The 22,428-nt window shown below is 40.7% G+C and overlaps 1 protein-coding gene across 1 annotated transcript in view; it reads left to right on the forward strand.

The window, feature by feature from the left end:
- LOC126212941 (ankyrin-3-like) overlaps nt 1–20,139 on the forward strand; it is a 94,593-nt gene extending 74,454 nt beyond the window's left edge. The window contains exons 4-5 of the mRNA XM_049940458.1: nt 95–244; nt 19,565–20,139. Coding sequence (XP_049796415.1) covers nt 95–244; nt 19,565–20,051 — 637 coding nt within the window. The 3' untranslated portion in view covers nt 20,052–20,139. The remainder of the gene's footprint in view (nt 1–94; nt 245–19,564) is intronic.
- The last annotated feature ends 2,289 nt before the right edge of the window (nt 20,140–22,428 follow it).

Here is a 22,428-nt window from a genome sequence, read left to right on the forward strand (position 1 = left end):
TGTGTGGACAGTACCTCAGCCGTACAGTCTGTGGTAATCTGCCCACTGGACTCGATGTGAAAACCGTTTTTGAGGCAGTGTTCCTTCTGCGCAGCACGCCAAGCGCTGGAGAGAGCAGGACCGGCCCCTCCTCGCAGCCGCACAGTGGCCACAGCGACGATGGCCGGAGGCCAACCACAGCTGTGCCTCCCACCTCTCCCCAGACGACTCCCCAGCCTGATGACGTCGCCATCTCTCTCCTGCGGTGAGTTCAGCCACTGAACGTGTAGACTGACCACAATCACAACGCGACATGTTGGGCAGTTAGCCAAGTGATAAAGTCAAGAAATCGAATGTCGCTATTTTACGTTTTTGACGAAGCAGAAGTTGTAGTTCTCGTATAAAGTTTTTCCTTTCATTAATTGTGGCGTTCGACGAGGCAAGGATATAAGGGGATCTATACACCCTTCTACAGGTTTGTTGCATGACTCGTTTTCAGCTCCTAACACAGCTGACTTGTGTAAGATAACACTAAATATTTCCCCAAAAATAACGACTGTGCTGGTGTGTTGGAAGCAATTTCAGTTTTCAGCGAAAACTCTGTCTAGTAATCTCGCAGAAATCCCTAAGATATTCTGGTAATACATTAAGCACACTAGTGGAAAGAAGCAGTCGATAACCTTCACTGTGTCATAACGATGGTGAAGTCACTGGCGACAGTGCCACTAAAGCAGAGTTATCATACATAGTTTTCCGAAACACCTTGACCAAATAAGAAGAAATAAATATTCCTGAATTCCTATCAGGAATAACTTCAAAGTGAGATACATAGAAGCAGATATCCTCGGTGTAGCAAAGTAGCTTAAATCACTTAATAAAGGCAGGGCCTCCGATGCAGATTGTATATCTGTCAGGTTCCTATCAGAATATGCTGTCACAAAAGTTCCATATTTAGCAATTACCTACATGAGCTCGCTCACAGAAAGATCCGCACCTAATGACTGGAAAATTGTTCTTTTCACACCAATACCCAAAAAGGGAAATACGAGTAATCCGCTGAATTTCACCCGACAACCTAAGACAAATTATTGTTGTTGAATGAGAGACAAGACATGGAAATTGAAAAATATTTCTGCATAAAAAGACTAATATAAAAAGAGGAGAAAGCTGGCTAAAAAGCGACAGAGAAACATCAGCATGAGGAAATAAACTATTAAGAGCAGGAAATGAAACACATTAAGACAATACTCGATAATGGAGTGAAAAGTTTGTTGAGAGTGAGTTAAGAAAACCAGCCTGGAGAGCAGATCGTGTGTAACATGGTAGTAATGTGAATAACAATGTACGGGGCGAAGAGAGCCAAGGCTTCCTTTTTCCTTCGGCATCAGACGGCTGTGGTGGGAGAGGTCCTACACAAATATAGGCTTTGGAAGACTAAAGGCGAGAACAGCTTTAAACAAAAATAGTTTACAGTTATAAATACATGGATTTAAAAGAATCACAAAACCAAAAACTTGTTAATATAGAACAGTGAAACGTCGGGAATACATTTCCCGGGGTAACATATTTAACTGATTAACATTGCAGGATCGCAAGTTAATGTAAGTGCGAGATAAGCCACTGGAAACGTGAAATGCTGGTGCACTGCCAAAAGGTCGAATGCAGGCATGCAAACATGTATGGATTGTGTTGCTCAAGTATCAGATATCAGTATTTGAAATGGAGTTCGATGCGTGATGCAGCTGGTTGGTCAGTACAGGGACGGTTAATGCTGTTGGTGAATGATGCTGGAGTTACTGTATGATGATGTCCCATATCTGCTCGACTGGAAACAGACCTGATGATTGAAAATGCCAAGAGACTTGTCAATACTCTATAGAGCATGTTGGGTTACAAGAGCGGTAAGAGAGCGAGCGTTATCCTGTTGAAAAACTCCCCCTGGAATGCTGTTCGTTAATGGCAGCAGAATGGGTCGAATCACCAGATTGAAACAGACAAGGTGTGTGGGATAACCATGAGAATCTTCCTGCTGTCATACGAAATCGCACCACAGACCATAACTCCAGGTGTAGGTCCAGTGTGTTAACACACAGAAAGGCTGGTTGTAGGCCCCCAACTGGCCTAATGAAAACATGACCAATACCGGCAGCGAGGCTGGTGGTTTGGGATCAGTGAAACGCATGCTACAGAGCATCTGGTTCGGAGCTGTCTTTAAAGTAACCGATTTGTAATACTTCATTGTGTTACTTGGTGACACCTGCTGCTCAAACTGCTGCTGGAGATGTATTGCAATGCGCCAGAGTAATACGCAGAACACGATGGTATTACCTCTCAGTTGTTCCACGTGACCGTATGGAACCCAGACTTCTTGCAACCGAATATTCTTGTAATCACCGCTGCCAGCAGGCATGTATTGTGGCTACATTACTGTGAAATATTTCTGCATCACAGAAGGAACAACCAGCATCTCGTAGCCCCATTACAGACTTCGTTTAATCCCTATGAGATGTTGATAAATGCGTCTTTGTCCTCTCAAAGACATTTTTGCCCTATATCAACTCACTGCGTCCAGTCTCAAAATGTAACTACCGCTCGAGCCCGTTACAGCGTATAATTAAAGCAGGCTTCATTTGCTCCCTCACTGTGGTGCTACTAGCGACACTCTTAAGCGACGTGACTGCCGCGAAAAGTCATCATCATTCAGATGTAGAAACACGCCAACCAACTTTCGTTTATGTCGCACTCCTTCTTCTTGGTGCAGCAAACCTTCATTGTATGTACTATTTCGAAAGTAAAAGACGTTGTTAACAATGATACTAAAATCTCAAAAAGTTCTTGAACGACTTACTTCACATTTTTATACGATACTCTAATAAACGTTGGGACAGTGTTTGCTTTTATATACCAATGGCTTAGGAGTGCGTCATTGACTAATGATCAAAATTTTTTGTGTCCCAGTTTTCAACACAGGCACTGCTTCACCTCTGAACAAAAACTAACAGCAGTGTCAGCAGAAGACGTCCAGCATAAGAAGTCGCCATTTTCCTGACAAAGGCTTTGTCAAATATGGTGGAGGAACGATAGAGCTTCAGGGCATTCCCTTTCCCTTGGGGTGGGTAACTGCCTTTAAAAGGGAGAAGAGTCAGTAAAGATCAACGACGCGAGGATGCAGAAGGCAATGGAATGGAATAAATTAAACCCACATAACGTGTATCCGTAGGACATACGTCATTAACAGGGAAACTGTCTTGAAGCAATCTGCATTGAGAAAAGATTCCGTACTAGTTACCCTTTTGGATCTCTGGGAGTGGACTACCAAGGTCGAAGTGACCATGAAAACGAGACGGAATAATTAACAAAGGGATAACCTTCTACGACTTGGAGCTTTGAATTCAGAAGTTTGGTCGTAATTGGAGAGCTAGGGAGTCCGTATTTAGGTGCAAAGGCCCCAGTCTAGATACGGTGGGGGTCATTGATGTGTAACAGAAGAAGGCTACGGATTTGTCATAAGACACATTGGGTAATATCAACAGCAACAGAAAATTGTGTAACGGGAGTAGGAATCGTTATGTATAAGAAGTAGGAGAGAGAGAGTGGGCTACTGTGAATAGCTCTATGCCAGAGTTTTTCTCACCAGATTCGAAATCAAACCAACGCCACAACGATAGTTCAGGTACACATGGCAACAACACAAGCAAAAGGAGAAAAGAGAGGAAGTATGGAATTGAAATGCAGTTGCAGGGGAAAGAAAAGAAGAAAGGGTCATGGGGTATACAGGCTTGGCATAGGGATGAGACAGGTGAAAGTCTAATTGATTTCTGCAATCAAATTGAGATGGTAATAACGAATACTCTGTTCAGCAATCATGTGAGGAAAAAAGAAACTTGGAAATGACCCAGAGACACTGGAAGATTCCAGCTGGATTACATCATAGTCAGACAGAGATTCCGAAATCAGATATTGGAATGTAAGGCGTTCCCAGATGTAAACATAGATTTAATAATTATGAAGAGCAGAGTGAGGTATAAGAGAGCCGACCAGAAGAATCAGTGTAGAAGGATGTAGCATACTGCAGTACTGAGAAATGAAACTTAAAGTTTACCAACGATGTGGATATTGCGATAAGGAATATCACAGTGGGCTGTTCAGTTGAAGAGGAGAGGACATCTCTAGAAAGTAAAATCACAGACGGTGGACAGACGAACACAGATAAAGGGAAGCTAACTTCGAAGAAATATTCAGTAAGAAAATAAAATACAACTGATCGATGAAAGAAGAAAGTATAAAAATATTCAGAGAAAGACAGGAAGACAGCTACATTCACTAAGGTGGCAACAGTCGTGGGATACCTCCTAATATCATGTCAGACCTTGTAACGGAACATATTAAAGGCTTTACTTTAATGAAGTATGCGATCCCTTCCAAATTCAACCAGTTTAACGAGTATTTATGATTATAGAAAAGTTATTGTGTATGTTAACTATGATTGCACAACATGTCTCCATAAACAGTCAACCCATTAAATTATACTGAATAACTGACCCACACAAAAGTTTATATCACTTGATCACTGATACAGCAAATGTCATCATGAAAAACACTAAGTTTATCTTAAATAATTAATATGAAGTACGAAAAATAGTGGCCAACTTAAGTATTTTGGATCTCCTTAAATAAAAATCACCCAGTGAAACCTATTTGTTCACTAGGAGCGTTTTCACTCAGTATTCACGTAATCAATCCTATTTTAGACGAAAACCAATGTAATTCTTAATAATTCATGTTACTTACTTATTTATGCAAATTAGAGAAGTCAGTTGACAAACTTCTAAAAAACGGCCTTTTTGTAACAAAGAATTATTCTGTCAAGCCAACAAATCTGTCTGTCATTTTAATAACATGTTAAATTATGTCACTCGATGCAAATTAATAACTTTTCTGCACAAATTATGATAACAGATGTACATGTGACTTATAAACTACATCTCTTTTTAGTAGTTCTTTGACAATGTTATAAATACAAGCAGCAAGAAGGGTCGAAGAACAGTCGGAGGCAGTCAGGGGGGCAGTCGGAATGTCACTTTGGTGAAGTGTGTTTCTGTGTTATTGTTTGGCAAAACAAGGCAAAGAACATGTAAAGGAAGTACTACTTTGTGTTGTGTTATAGTCTTTGGTGGACAGTGGAATTAATATGGCCACTAAAGTAATAAATATTTGATGTTTACATACGTGTTGGTTTCGCTCGTTCTTTATCATCAAAAGCACATGAAAAACATGGGACCTCATGTTTTTTAACCATAGACAACTAGATTTAGAGCCAGCATCAGCATCGAGACACAGCAGCGATCCAGCAAGCAGCAGCGATTACTACAATACAATACATTGTAATGGCGCCAACCTAACATCAAGTGCTAACAAGCTCCGTAAATTGGAGTGAAATAGTGCGTTTACAGCAATTAGCGATATCAACGACGACCAGGTGGACCATTGCAAAAGTGGGGGCTCGTCCGGGATCTTTAAGTGCATCGATGATAATAGTGCAGCAATAAATTTCGTAAGTGCTTAGCACTCCAAAAAAGTTTATTTGTGCAGTGTGGCAACAGTGAAAATATGTCAAAAATAAATAAATAAATAAAGTGTGTTTGTGCGACTACGAAGAACTATCATCACACCGCTCGGGAGATTAACGTCTGGATTATGTCAATGGAGTTCATCAATCAAGACTTCAGCTTCGATAAAAAAGAATATAAGTGAAGAAAGCCAACAAGAACACCGACCACGACATCATAGCATAGACATAAAGCAAGGTATTTTGTTGTTGTTGTCATTTAAAATAATTAATTGTTAACATGTCTCTACCTGAGAGGGGTGAGATCGTAGGAAATGTAAAAATTGAACCAGGGGGTGGTGAACAATTAAACTTAACAGAGTGGCTAGCAGAGTTTGCAACTCAAATAAGCTCGCAACTCAAACAATCAAGTGAAGAAAGCACAGATAGACTGGATAAGTTACGTTTGGATTTTAAACAATCAAATGAACAAGTAAGTTTGAAACTTAAAGAAAACACAGATAGACTGGATAAGTTAAGTTTGGATTTTGATCTATTAAGTACTCATCTCAATGAGAAGTGTGAGGAAATTAAAACTACCCTCAGTAAGAACACTAGCGAACAGTTGATACACTTCAGAAAAGAATTTCAAGTTAAAGTTGAAAATTTAAATGAAAACATACAAGCGAACACAGACAGCATTGCTGTCATCTACAACAGAGTAGATACTGAAGTTGAAAGATTAGATCAGAGAATAGACAAAACATCAGAAAACCTTAAACAGGAATACAACCTGTACACCACTAATGTAGATACAAAAGTAGAAAATATACACACTAAATATTCACAATTGGAAGATGCATTGATGTCCAAACAAACGATTTACAATCAAAATACAATGTATGGGCACATCCAAGTGAAATGCTTTCCTGGTGAAAATTTGCACCCTATTGACTTTATTCACCAATGTAAGGATATGTTTGTTGTAGGAATGTCAGATAACCTAAAAATTAAGTTAGTAAAACGGTTTCTAGAAGGGGAGGCCCTATCCAGGGCAAATGAGAATAATGATTCTTGGAATACTTTTGAAGAGTTTGAAGCTAAATTTATTTGCAAATTTTGGTCACAATCCATACAAGCCAGATTAAAGTCAGAATTTCTAAATGGACCAGTGTATAGAGGGAAAGTAGGGGGAATGCAAAAATTTTGCAGAGATCAACTGAAAAAACTTGCTCATTTAAATAACTCTTTTGATATTATGACACAAATTGATGTTTTAAAAAGAAGATTACCAGAGAGACTGCAGTGGGAATTGGTCCATGGACCAGACGATTCAATGGAAGAGTTCCTGAAATTTGTAGATAGATTAGATAGGGCCTTGGAAAGAGAAAGTAACCAAAGTTTTGGCTCTGGCAACAACCAGTATGGGGGGTGGAACAGGAATGTAAATAGAGATTATTATTGGAGGAGAGACTTTGAAAATTCTGGAAATAATGCTCCAAATAGGGGAGATAGGAGATATGAAAATGATTTCAGAAACAATACGCAGGAGGGAGGATGGAGGAGAGATAACAGGAATGATAGAAATAGGTATTGGGGAAGAGAACAAGATAGAAGGGGGTTTGTTGAAACTAGTGAACAAAACGACAGCTACAAACGGACAGACCGAGGAAACCAGCCGGGAAACGGTGGACAGTCCCACTAGATGTCCGTAGTTTTGGGGCTAGACAATATTATGACAGGACAACACATAACCGATACTGGAAAAGGAGATGATACAATGTAAAGAGTAAATACCATGAAAATACTGAAGTTGTTAGAATGAATAAATTAGAATTTAATAAAAGGTTTTGGGATACTATGAGTAAAAGTGATACAGTTAATAAAAACTGTGTTCAAGCACAGGTAGTTAGTGAAAGTGCAGAAGTTGAAGGTATTGCAGAGTTCCATAGTTGGGCTGAAAAGGATACTGGTGTGAATAACAAGTCAGACACACCACAAGTAGAATCTATTTTGGGGGGTTTATTTGATAAGAAGGGGGATGACGATGTGTTTAATGGAGCCAAAGACTCAATTGCTGAGATACAGATACATAGGGGGGAAACTGAAGATGGGGTTGTTGTTGAGGAGGAGGAAGAAGTAATAGAGGGACATTTAAATAATGATCCTAAATCAAGCGATGTTATTGATGAGAGTGTGGAGGAAGAAATAAAAGTATTTGTAGAATTGAAAAGTGATGTGGTAAAGGTAAGTGATATGACAAACATGGGTAATAATGAGGTTAATTTAAGTGAAATGCAGACTAGGGAATGTGTATCTGAGGACAAGCTATTGCCTATTGGGAACTATGAAACGCTAATCTATGAGAATGGTAATAATAATAATATTAAAGAAAATATAAAGGGATTGAATGTAAATGTGTGTTTTCAAGAAAAAGGGGAAAAGGTTTTAGAAGTTTTGTGGAACAACTATGGGAACTGTATATACAAAGATGCCTTTTGGAAAGAATTAGCAAAGGTAAGTGCAACCTTGTATCCTATATGGTGGATAAGAATCCGTAGTGGACTTTATAAAAAATGGGGTGAAAACAATAATTTGTTGAGTGGCAACACAGTGTTAAGAGGAACAGATAAAAACAAAGGTTTATATTTAAATGTCAATGCTTTGCAAACAGAGAGGGATGTGGCTAAGCGTAGGAAAAAGACATTAGACTTAGGAACTAAAGAAATTGAAAATGATCTATTGTTTGAAAATACTGAAATAGACAAAGATGTTGATGTAGGTTGGCTATATGTTAAAGTAAACATTGACATTAGTCCATTTGAAATAAAAGAAAGCCCACATCCTAATGCGTATAGACTTATCTTTCCCAGATCGAGAAGGTTATTTGGATTAAGAAACATCACTGAATTGAAACCATATAAACATGATTAAGCACATTTCCCTGTTTGAATACAGTTACTTACCCATTTTCCGTAAAGCATGTTATCAGCAAAGATTTTTACTGGGTGTGTCAAATAGCACTTACCACTCATCCTACAGACCCTGGAAAAGTTCCAGATCTCTGAGAGATCGTTTTTATATTTTTATTGTCACTATTGAATATTAAATTTGGAGACATCTTCTTTACTTGCAAGGAGCAAGTTTAACCATGCACCCAAAGAGGTGACAAACATTTATTACTTTCTTTTTATATTGTTGAATATGGGACATACTTGCACCAAATATAAAAGACAATGTAAAAATTGTTGTGCAAGACCCATCATTTTGTTACTATTCTTTTCTTAGGCATAAGATTTGTGTACAATTTTCTACAGCCAATCAGATGTTTACCAAGTTTGATGTTTGTGTTATGTTGTGACCAAATTAAGTGTGCAATTTTGGTATGAATATGTTCTTGTACTATCTTGACTATGTGTCTCAATGGGAGACAAGTTTTTTAAATATTTTCTTTTTTTTAAATGCATATTATATTCATACATGTGACTTCTCTAGTGTTTGTGTTTATATATCATGTCCATACTTATAATTATGTTCTTTGTTTTCATTTCCTTTATGTGGCTCAAAACGAGCAGACAGTTGCATTGATTTTCTTATGGACATATGACCTGTCCATCTATGTAATATATTTATGTTCCTTCTATTATCTTGATTAATCTGTGACTCAATGCGAGCTGACTTTGAAATAATTTACATATATATTTTTTATATATCTTAAAATCGCATGTGATATATTTGTGTCTGTTTTTGATCATTTTCCATGTGGCTCACTGGGAGCAAAGATTAACAATTTTTTTACTTTCATATATTACTAAATATTTTCATTATGCTGTCATACTGAGAGCCATAACACAAAGTGCATGTGAAACAACACAACTAAAATATTTGCAGGAAAAAGTCATTTTGAAATGGTGTAACGGTCGTTGTATACATACACATTATGCATAGTAATTGACACATTTGTCCTAGTCGGCTAATATCATTAACATTCTGTAAATGATATTACCCGAGGGGGGTATTGTAACGGAACATATTAAAGGCTTTACTTTAATGAAGTATGCGATCCCTTCCAAATTCAACCAGTTTAACGAGTATTTATGATTATAGAAAAGTTATTGTGTATGTTAACTATGATTGCACAACATGTCTCCATAAACAGTCAACCCATTAAATTATACTGAATAACTGACCCACACAAAAGTTTATATCACTTGATCACTGATACAGCAAATGTCATCATGAAAAACACTAAGTTTATCTTAAATAATTAATATGAAGTACGAAAAATAGTGGCCAACTTAAGTATTTTGGATCTCCTTAAATAAAAATCACCCAGTGAAACCTATTTGTTCACTAGGAGCGTTTTCACTCAGTATTCACGTAATCAATCCTATTTTAGACGAAAACCAATGTAATTCTTAATAATTCATGTTACTTACTTATTTATGCAAATTAGAGAAGTCAGTTGACAAACTTCTAAAAAACGGCCTTTTTGTAACAAAGAATTATTCTGTCAAGCCAACAAATCTGTCTGTCATTTTAATAACATGTTAAATTATGTCACTCGATGCAAATTAATAACTTTTCTGCACAAATTATGATAACAGATGTACATGTGACTTATAAACTACATCTCTTTTTAGTAGTTCTTTGACAATGTTATAAATACAAGCAGCAAGAAGGGTCGAAGAACAGTCGGAGGCAGTCAGGGGGGCAGTCGGAATGTCACTTTGGTGAAGTGTGTTTCTGTGTTATTGTTTGGCAAAACAAGGCAAAGAACATGTAAAGGAAGTACTACTTTGTGTTGTGTTATAGTCTTTGGTGGACAGTGGAATTAATATGGCCACTAAAGTAATAAATATTTGATGTTTACATACGTGTTGGTTTCGCTCGTTCTTTATCATCAAAAGCACATGAAAAACATGGGACCTCATGTTTTTTAACCATAGACAACTAGATTTAGAGCCAGCATCAGCATCGAGACACAGCAGCGATCCAGCAAGCAGCAGCGATTACTACAATACAATACATTGTAATGGCGCCAACCTAACATCAAGTGCTAACAAGCTTCGTAAATTGGAGTGAAATAGTGCGTTTACAGCAATTAGCGATATCAACGACGACCAGGTGGACCATTACAACCTCATTGTGCACAGCCTACTGCAACAACTCGACGTGGCGGCGAACCAAGAAGTTGTTGGAAGTCCCCTGTACAAATAATATGCCATGCTGCCCCTATAGCCACCCACAACTGCTAAAGTGTTGCTGGTCCAGGATTTTGTACAGGAACTGACCTGTCGATTATGTCCCATAAATGATCGATGAAATTCATATTGAACGATCCAGGTGGCCAAATCATTTACTCGAGTGGTCCACAATCTTCCCCAGGCGAGTGGTGAACTGTTGTGGCCCACTTACATGATATCGTTATTTGAGAGCATGAAGTCCACAAATGGCTGAAAATGATCTCCAAGTAGCTAAACATAACCGTCTGCATTCAATGATAGGCTCAGTTGCACCAGAGGATCCTGCCCATTCCATGTTAACAGAGCCCACGCCATTATGGAGCCAACACCATTTTCCACAGTGCCTTGTTGGCAACTAGGGTCTGTAGCTTCGTGCGCTCAACGCCACACTCTAACACTACCATCAGCTCTCACCAACTCAATCCGAGACTTATCTCACCAAGCCACGCTTTTTCACTCGTGTAGGATTCAACCAATATGGTCATGAGACCAGGACTTGCAGGTGATAACATACTGTTAGTAAATGCACTTGCATTGGTCATCTTTTGCCGCAGCCCTCTGACGCCAAATTTTGCCGCACTTCCGAACAGATACGCTGGTAGTACATTCTACATTGATTTCTGCGGTTATTTGACACAGTGTTGCTTGTCTCTTGCACTGACCTACCTATGTACAAGCCGCTGCTTTAGGTCGTTATCTGAAGGCTCTCAGCCACAGCATTGACCGTGGTGACAGGTAATGCCTGAAATTTTGTATTCTCGGCACACTCTTGACACTGTGGATCTTGGAATACTGAATTCCCTAACGATTTCCGAAATGTAAGGTCCCATGCGTCTAGCTTCAACTACCTTTCGGTGTGAAAAAACTGTTAATTCTCACTGTGTGGACATATGGCCACAATCACGTCGGAAACTTTTCACATGAATCACCTGATTACATACGATAGCTCCGCCAATGCACTGCCCTTTCATATCTTGTGTACACGATACTACCGCTATCTTCGTATGTGCACATCTCTTTTGCACAACTTGTCACCTCGATGTAAGTCATTTAGGAATGACATAAGTAACATGTTCTAGGTATCCAAGGCTAAATAACTGCAGAAAATGTAGGACAAAACTTTAAACAAACAGTCGTAGGAAGGACTGACACAGAATATATAAAAGTCAAAACAATAATTACCATGGGAATTCCATTCCCAACGTCAGAAGAGAGAGCAGATAAATGGAAAGATTACACTGACAGCCTCTATGAAGGAGGAACTTTTCTGATGACATGGAAGAGGAAGCAATCTGTGTTGGCGTGGAAGATATAGAGGATGTACTGTTAGAGGAAATATTTAAAAGAACTCTGGTCGATTTGATAACAAATAAAGCTAAAAGGATACATAAAATTTAATCATGACTACTGAGTTCATAGGGGAAAGTGGCACCCAACGACTGTAGAATCAATGAGACTGGCAATGTACCATCACACTTTCAGAAAAAAATCATCCACGTATTTCCAAAGGTAAGAAGGGCAGATAATTGTGAAAACAACAGCACAATCGTCTTTGGAGCTCAAACATCCGAGCTGCTGATGAGAATGATATAAATAAGAATGGAACAGAAAATTGAGAAACTGTCAGATGACGGTCGGTTTGGCTTTAGGAGAGGTAAAGGCGCCAGAGAGGCAGTTCGAAAGTTGTACTTGATAATGGAAGCAAGTCTGACGAAAAGTCAAAATACAGTCAAAAGTTTTTTTCCCTAGAAAAAGCATTAGACAATATAAAATTCTGCAGGATCTTCGACAGTCTTACATAAATATAAGTAAGTTACAGGGAAAGACAGGTAGGTTACAATATGTACAAGAACCAAGAGGGTAGAATACGGGAAAATAAAGAACAAAGTGCTCAGATTAAAAGTGTGTAAGACAGGGTGCAGTCGTTTCCCCTACCATTCAATCTGTTCATCGAAGAAGCTATGATGGAAATATAATAAAGGTTGAAGTGTGGGATTCAGATTAACAGTGAAAGGATGCCAAAGAAAAAATTTGTTGATGGCATTGCTGTTATCAGAGAAAGTGAAGAATTACGGGATCTGTTGAATTGAATGGAGAGTCTGATGAGTAAGGAATATTAATTGAGAATGAACCACAGAAATAAATTTCTAATGAGAAGTAGCAGATATTGGAATTTTTTACATTGAAATTGGTGGTCATGATGTAGACGATATCAAGGAATTCTAGAAGCAAAATAACCCATGATATACAAAACAAGAAGGACATAAAAAGCATACTAGCAAAGGCAAAATTGGTACAACTAGCCAACATAAATCTACTACTATCGAAACAGAGGTCATAATTTGAGGAAGAAATTTATGAGAATCTATGTTTAGAGAACTACTTTGTATGATACTGAATCGTAGACAGTGGCAAAAAACAACGTGACTGAGGAGACTACGAGCGTCTGAGATGTGGTGCTAGAGAAAAGTGTTGAAAATTAGGTGGACATGTTGGATATGGAATGAGGGGATACTTTGCAGAATTAGTGACATGGGGAAAGACTGACAAGACGAAGGGGATGTAAAAACTGAAGAGAAAGACAGATTGGCCTACATCCAGCAGTTAATTGAGCATGTAGTGTGTAACTGCTATTTTGAGATGAAGGTTGGTGCAAGAGAGGAATTCATGGCAGGCCACATGAAACCAATTAGATAACTACTGGCTAAAACAATTTCATTTGACAGATTAATAGAATTTATTTGTACTTAATTGTCTTTAGTTCACAAAGAAAGTTTTACATATTATTCCTGAGGCTGCAACACACAGTTTGTAACATCAAAATGTACGTGTTGCTGTCACTTGCAAATAACATGGCCCGTTTCTCAGTAGACATTCAGTTACGTTGACAGTTTCTGGACACTCATTAGTGAACATTAATAAGGGATGTTTCAAAGTTCATCTCTATGAAGGCTTTGACTCTGCTGAGGAAACTTTCAGTAATGGGTCTGAACTTCAGTGGAAAAATTAGAACCCATCCGTCCTCAACGTTGGACTCTTCAATCTGCAGCGAAGTCAGCTTCTACTCATCCCAAAGCAGTTACATTGGATTCAGCTCGGAATTCATGGCAGAATAGTACATTCATGGAATGTTGTTGTCCACAAACTCTCACGTGACAGATAATGATTTATTACAAGGAGCACTGTCTTGCTAATACACACAATGATACTGTATTGTATGCAGTACATTAAGCTGGAAAACGTGATTCATATACTGTCGAATTTAGTGTTCTCTTAAGCTCAATAGGGAAATAATAACATAGCCATGGATATACCCCATAATGTAACGCCATCTCCTCACTCCCTCACTTTTGGCATTACACAAAATAGCAGGTAATAGTCATCAACCAAAAACAGAACCTTCCATCGGACTGCCACAGGTGGTTCATCTGTCTGGACCATTCGTTTCCACTCATCCATCGCCCAGAAGCGTCACGCTTTACACCAATGTAAGTGTTGCTTAGCACTGACTGCAGAAATGTGTGGCTCATTGGGAGGGGGGGGGGGGGCTACTCGACCATTTTACCCCCTTCTTTTTACCTCCCTGTGCACAGTCGTTGTGCTGGCTGCAGTGCTTCATGCGATTTTTTACAACGACCCTCCATAAAGCTCCATGGTACCTATCGGTCGGTACATGGATCCGCCTCTTCTACCTTTTGCTATAGTTGTTCGTTTGCATTTCAACTTCACAAGGGCTACTGTGTAAGGGTCGAAATATTACTGGTACATTTGTTACTCAGGCCCACATAAGAAATTACTGAACCTCCCTGATGGACCCATTCTGCTATTTCTGGTTCTCTGCTGACAACACATGTGTCTCTGCAACCTTTTATACTGGCGGATCGTCCATTAATCACATTTGTTGATCAGTCACACATTAGATAGAGGTGCTTAGTTTTGATCCTATTGTGTAGCTTGTCCCCAATGTTATTCAACCTGTATATTGAGCAAGTGGTACAGGAAACAAAAGAAATATTTGGAGTAGGATTTAAAAGAAATAAAAAGATTGACGTTTGCTGATGACATTGTAATTCTGTCAGGGACAGAAAATGACCTACAAGAGCAGTTGAACAGAATGGACAGTGTCTTGAAAAGAGGATATAAGATGAACATCAACAAAAGCGAAACAAGGATAATGGAATATAGCCAAGTTAAATTAGGTGATGCTGAGGGAATTAGATTACGAAATGAAACGCTTAAAGTAGTAAATGAGTTTTGCTATATGGGGAGCAAAATAACTGATGATGGTCGAAACAGATATGATATAAACTGTAGACTGGCAATCGCAAGGAAAGAGTTTCTGAAGAAGAGAAATCTGGTAACGGCGAGTATAGATTTAAGTGTCAGGAAGTCGTTTCTGAAAGTATTTGTATGACGTGCAGCTATGAATGGAAGTGAAACTTGGACGATAAACAGTCTACACAAGAAGGGAATAGAAGCTTTCGAAATGTGGTGCTACAGAAGAATGCAGTGGATTAGGTGGGTATATAATATAACTGATGAGAAGGTACTGAACAGAATTGGGGAGAAGAGGAATTTGTGACATAACTTGAAGCAGGGATTGGTTGCTAGGACATGTTCTGAGGCGTCAAGGGATAACAAATTTAGTACTGGAGGGCAGTGTGGAGGCTAAAAATCTTAATCAGAGACCAAGAAATGAATACACAAAACAGATTCAGAAGGATCTAGGTTGCAGTAGTTACTTGGAGATCAATAAGCTTGCACCGGGTAGAGTAGCATGGAGAGCTGCATCAAAGCTGTCTCTGGACTGAAGACTGCAAGAACCTCAAAAGTTTATGTAAAAGCTGTCAGGTCTTTAGTGTGTTCACGCAGCCAAGATCCAGATTGCCTAGTAATTTGAATGGTATGAAAAGTGCATGAAGTTCGATGTACACTGGTGTCCAAAATTAAAGCAACAAACTGAAATTTTGCGAGGTTGCGTTTATTTTGCCATAAAATAGTACAAACAGGTGATAGTGAAGTAGGAAAAAATGTTAAGAACAAAGAACATAAACAACTACAATATGCATAAAGGTAGAAAAAAATGTTCTTCGTTTTTTCCAACTTAACAGATTTGCTACACAATCCAACAACTGGATAATGTGCTCATCATGGGCCGTGACCACCTCTGGCTCATACCACCCTGACATCGACAGGGCAAGCTGTGAATGATGTCATCAATCTCACGTGGAGGCAATAACTCCATTCCTCCTGAAGAGCTACTCTCAAGTCTTATGGAATTGTTGGTGGATGCTTGTGTGATGCAACCCATCTCACTACTAGATATATTTCGTATGTGTACTAAAAACAATTTACAATAAATCCACACATTATAGAATAATTTGTCCTCTATAAAATTTACAGTATGACAATGCTAATTTATAAAATAAAATTCATGGAAAGCTATATACAGTATAATAAAATTTTATACAGTCTTTGTGTCACATGTCATTGTTCCAGAAGTCCACATATGCCCTCGCTACTTTGCTGCACGCCATCAGGTCTTGGGCCGTGCACGCTCTTGGATGGTTTAGTAATGGACACTGAACCAGGTGGTTCATCGTCTGGATGTTCCCACACGGACACAAAGCACTTTCACTAATTCCCCACTTGTGCAGATTTCTGTTACATCTGTCCGTTCCTGAACATAGCCTTTTCAGGGTTTTCCATCTCTCCCACACAAGTTCCGCATCTGATGGCAGCACTTCCTCAGAATCGTGTGCATATTCTTGTTGTTCCTGCCACAGTCTTTTTCTAGAAGTTTTTGGTGAATCTGTGAGCGGTTCGGTTGAGTGGAGAAAACTACTTCTTGACGTAAGGCGTTTTGGTACCATTTGGTACCCATGAAGCAGATGACATTGATCTTGAACCTGTTTTGTTCGTTCAATTCTGATATGTATTGAACGTCGGACATTTGGCGGAGCAATTCCTGACCAGCAGTATAGGTGTTCTACTCTTGTTGGCTTAAGACATCCAGTAATATGTCTACACCTCTGGTTCAGGACAGTGTCTAGCTTGCAAACTCAGCAGCAGAGTAACAGAGTGCCATTGCAGTGGTGCGTAAAACTTTTGGGTTAGGTCGACGTTTGGATGTTGTTAGTTTGCCAAGTAAGTTATTCTGCGATTGGATTTCTGCTCTGCTCTTCTCAATGTGCCACTTGAATGACAGTGTCCTATCAAGAGTACCTCCCAAGTACACTGGGAGAGGGCAGTGTGTTAATCTTGTGCCATTCCACCAAACATTCAGTTCTTGTTTCGCATCTCTGTTGTTAAGGTGGAATAGCCAAGTCTGGGTCCTACTTGGATTGGGTTTCAACAGATTTTCATTGTAATAGTTGGTGAGATTTTCCAGGTTCTCAGCTAGTATTTTCTCAATATCCTTGTAGTTTTATGCCTGAGCTGCTATTGCCCTATCATCAGCATAAATGAAAGATCTTGACCAGGGACTAATAGGCTGGTCATTTGTATAAATACTGAATAACATGGGGGCAATAACACTGCCCTGGGGAAAGCCATCTTTTTGTAGTCTCCATCTGCTCTTGTTACCTTGGAACTTAACAAAATACCTTCTGTTAAATAGAAGTGATTTGAGTACAGCAGTCAATTGAGGGCTTTTTGTTTTTTTTTCACTTTTGCAATGAGATTTCTGAAGTTGATGGTATCATATGCTTCCATAAAATCTATAAACACCATCCCTGTAGTAAGTCTTTTCTCAAACCCATCTCCAATACAGTGGGTTAGGCTGAGAGCTTGACTGGTACAAGATCTGCCAGGCCGAAATCCTGCTTGCTCTTTTATTAGGGTACCCTCAGTAAGCTCTTTGAATCTGCTTAGTATCAAACAGTTTGTGTGTTGTGGACAACAGAGAGATTGGCCGATAACTCTTAGGATCTTCTGGGTCCTTATCAGGCTTAAGATTTGCAGTTATTTTTGCCTGTCTCTAGATTTCAGGAATTCGTCCAGAAGGCCAACAGCAGTTCATAAACTCCAACAGCCACAATTTAGAGCGAACACCAAGACGTATCATCTGTTCATTTTCAATATCTTCTAGGCCTGCTGCCTTACCAGTCTTTAAACTTTTGATTGCTTCTTTCAGTTCTGATATTGTAAATGTATGATCGAGTATATCATTATTTTCTTCTTGGACAGCATTTAGTCTACTCGTTTGCCCTTTCTTCAGTCTGTGTTTCGCTATACCGTTTTTCAGCAGTTGGGAGGCTATTTGGTTTGCTGTATCGCCAGCAAAGCCTGGTGTACCTGCAGGTATACCATCTAATTTTTGTGCAGTCTCTACGCTTTCCGACTACTGTGAGTCATGTTAATGCTTTCTACAGTGTGTTACCACTTCTATCTCCTATTTTCTATCATTGTTGTTATGACTTCTTCGCCTGCCTCCATTGTTTATAGGGAGAATGGGTTGGCGTCATAAAGACCACAATACGTTTCGTATTTCTCTTTTGTCTCTTCGCTGTAGCCTTGAATGTACGATTTTCTACATCCCCTCGTGTACTCTGCCGTGCACAGTATTTTAAAGCTTTAACAAACTCACTGCAGTTTTCTAGTAGAGGTGTGTATCCGCGATATGCTCTATGGGATTCAAATTGGGAGATCGGGCATACCATCCCAGGTGTGCAATATCTCCCATTTCCAAGAAAACTTCAATCAGCTGATCTCTATGGGGCATACCTTTATCGTCCATCAATATGAAGTGGTAGACCACAGCACCTCGCACCGACGGCATATGAGGTTCCAAGATCTCGTCACGATACCTGACATGAGTTAAGCCTTGCCAATTCACCCATACAATGTCATGAAGAGGTGTTCATGTAGTCCACGTAATCGCTGAGGACACCATTAAAGAACCTCCCTGATATCAGTCTCTTTTGCACGATATTTGGGTCACGAAATCCTGTTCCACGTTTCCTCCATATGAAAATCCGTCGAGAATCACTCTCCAGACCATTTTGGGACTCACGTGTTAAAATAACATTGGCCCACTGTTCGGCCATTCCGTGGGATGTTGGCGACTTCACTCTACACATTTCTTTTTGTGAAGTGTCAGAGGTACATAAACAACGGGCCCCTCACAATAAGTGGCACTCTGGTGAGATCTTCTGTATAACGTTTGCCTAGATACAACACATCCAGTGCATCCTGCGAGGTGAGGTGCCAGTTGCCGTGCAATAGTAAGGCAGTACCGTGAAGCCCTTTTAACCGAATAACGGTCCTCCCTTTCTCGTATCACGTGGTCTGCCCTCGTCTTCGAGATACAGTTTCCATCTCTACGAACAGTCGTCACATCTGAGAAACAACAGTGTGATTCACATTAAGCCATCGGGCCACATCAGGTTGTGACTGTCCTCCTCCCATTCTTCCTATGGCCCTGCACTGCAGAGAGCCTGGTATGCGTCTTCTCTGTACCATACTGCACCATCTGTGACTGTATCTACAGCGATTGCGGATGTGGGAGTACCCAGCTGCCTTCGTCGTGGGCGTGGTTGTCCGTTGACTGGAATGCTAACTTCCGTGTAGAACACGGTTGTGCAGACATCTGTTGACAGTTTGCATGATTACATCGTGGATTGGGCACAGGACGGAAAATCGAAGTTAGAAGCTTTAATTTTGGACACTAGTGCATTGCGGTAACTTTCTTGACCTTTAGGGACTCATCACAGTTCTGCTTCTGCCGTAGTGTTTCGTCCTCGGGCGTGTGTGTTTGGAGCAATTTGTAAGTATTCTCCTTTTGTTGCAGGGATTTTTCTGGAGAAGAGAAGGGCAAGATGCTGATTGCGGCAGCTAAGGAGGGGTCAGTGAGCAAGGTGCGAACGTTGCTGCTAGTGGGGGCGGACGTGGAGGCGATGGACGAGAACCAGCAGAACTCACTGCACTGGGCAGCAGCCAAGGGACACGTGGAGGTGGCGAGGCGTCTGCTGGAGGATGGAGCTAATGTCAACGCCAGGGACCGCTGGCAGAACACGCCTCTGCATCAGGCTGCATGGAAAGGCCATGCACCCGTGGTGCAGCTGCTGGCAGCATCCGCTGCCGACCGGAACGCCAGGGATCACACAGGGAACACGCCACTGCACGATGCGGCACGGCGTGGCCACCCAGACGTGGCGACTGCACTACTGGAGGCAGGGGCCGACAGAGAAGTCAGGAATGACAATGGGGACACGCCGCTGGACCTAGCCAACCAGAACAACCACCAGCGGCTCGTAGACATCCTAGGATCAAGCTAAATATAGTGCAAACGACTCTGAAGTAAAATAAAAAAAGCCTTCTATGTGACCTTTGTTACCTATAAAATAAAGAATACAGAAAAGTTTATCCTGCAGCCTTTGTTTGCACGCATATTTACATAGTACATACAATGACTCAAGTACCATTACGCCAAGAGTGCTTATAGACTACTATAAGTTCAAAGAGGGACTCTCCTTTTGTTGAAAATTCAAAACAAACTGAATAATTCTCGATTACTAATGAACACCAGTTTTCTACAATACTTTTTTACTGAAAAGTACTTTTTAGGTGCATGTTTGGTGCTATGTGGAACTTATATAAAACTCATGAATTTCCTTATATCCAGATTGCTGACACATAAGCTCTGCACTTAAACTACATCTTCATTTGAGATCTTTCACTGAATTTACTTCTGTACTTAATGTGCTGACAGTCCAGCAACTTGTGTCTGCAGTTAAGAAGTTGTATTATTACCAGTACAACACATTAGTTCCGATTCCAGACTGAATTTGGTTGTATACTGCCAAGCTGTCGAATACCAGTGGCCTACGAAATTTCCTTCTCGGATCACTAGACAATAGTTCTAGCAAATCATAATAAAGAGTTTCATTACGAAATGAATCAATGACAATACTTAACTCTGACAATAACACAGAAGTGCTGCAAGCAAAGGGCGACATGCAAGAAAGAAATCTCTTCAGTATAAACAATTCCTAAGTCACTGGTCTTGATGTGACTAATCTCTGATGTAGAAGTGGCCGCGACAAGTTGGGCGTGGCGCTCATGTTCTCTTCCCCTGAAGGCCGCAGCTGTCGCGTTGTGGTCCTAGATAGAGGTCGGTCAGCGTGATATTGGGTGACGTCTTCTTCACAGCCCTGTCTGCTCTATCGTTCCCGACTGGGTGCCGGCGCTCGACTTTACGCCATAACATTCCTCCCCCCAAAACGACGGACCGTCGTCGTATAAGGAGCGCGACAACGGGAGGGAAGGCAGGAGTGTGGAGGCAGCGATGGACTGGAAACTGCGGCTGCAGCGGACGTCAGGCTTCCAGTTGTAGCCCGCCATCTGGCCTGCGCTCAGGTGCAAACGTCCCCCGGAAAACGCACAGAAGGGCACGCACCCAACTCCTGAGACCCATAACCAGATGGAGAAGCCGCAAGCTGCTGCGGCGTTGGCGGGTCCAGCTCCTTGGGTAGGACGATAGGAGGAGGCGACGCCTTCGTCTCCACGGGGTCGTCCTGTGGTGTCGTGACGACACTCTTTGACAGCTGTTGTGGCCACACCGTCCTCGGGATCTGTGAATCTGGGCAAAGAGATACACAAGTATCACTGTGCACATTACAGTGGCAAATTTGATCCTGATCTCGGCGCTGCAATCCGTCTGGGCCTGAAATGGGATATACGCAAGCACCAAGTCGACGAACGATCTCGCCTCGCGCCCACCGTCTGCGTCCATACTTCGACGCCGGATATTGAGGATGGGGGAGCAGGTGGAGCAGTGTCCGCCAGCGATGGTCCATCTTGTGGATGCGAACGTTAGGAGGTGAGAAACCGTTGCTATAAGTGTATACCACAAGCAACCAAAAAGATCCCACAAAATCTATGTGCACACGTTGCCATGGTGATTGCGATTTCGGCCAAGAAGAGAATTTGTATGGTGGAGCGGACTGAATTTCCCCACATGCGTGACGCTGTTCTATTTGGCTGTCCATACCCTCCCAAGTACAGTCTCGACGCGCTGTTTGGTAATTATCCCCCAGTGTCAGTCCACTATCATTTTGAACAAGAATCACCCCGCGCTTTATAGCGAGGCTATGCCGACGTGCAAAGTATTGGCGCGCTACGGACTTCTTAATGCTACACTATGAGCGAGGCAAAATTGTGCGAATGTAGTTTAGCAGAATCTCCAAATCTGAATCAGCTTCCGTGGCCTGTGCAATTTTCCTGTTGTTCAGAGGCAAAGGTTGAAGCAATTCAGAATCCTGACCATCGATGTGACAACAAAATGCTGCAGAAGCGTCAAAGTCTGTATCAGGGTCCATCGTAAGACGTGAAAGTACGTCCGCATTACCATGTTGATCTGTCTTAAGATTTACAATCTCGTACTGATATTGAGACAACAACAAAGCCCATCATTGCAATTTTTGGCCAGTAGGTACAACAACTGCAACGGCTTGTGATACGTTACTAAGTAGAATTTCATGCCATACAAATAGTGGTGGAATTTGGTGACACCATGCACAATAGCCGGTGCCCCTCTCTCTATTCGTGAATAATTACACTGAGCTTTGGAAAACACTTTTGATGCGAATGCAACAGGCCTGTCTTTATCACCAAATCTATGTGAAAGAACTGCACTGAGTCCATAAGAGGAAG

This window comes from Schistocerca nitens, chromosome 11, assembly GCF_023898315.1.
Source record: "Schistocerca nitens isolate TAMUIC-IGC-003100 chromosome 11, iqSchNite1.1, whole genome shotgun sequence".
NCBI classification, from domain to species: Eukaryota; Metazoa; Arthropoda; class Insecta; order Orthoptera; family Acrididae; genus Schistocerca; species Schistocerca nitens.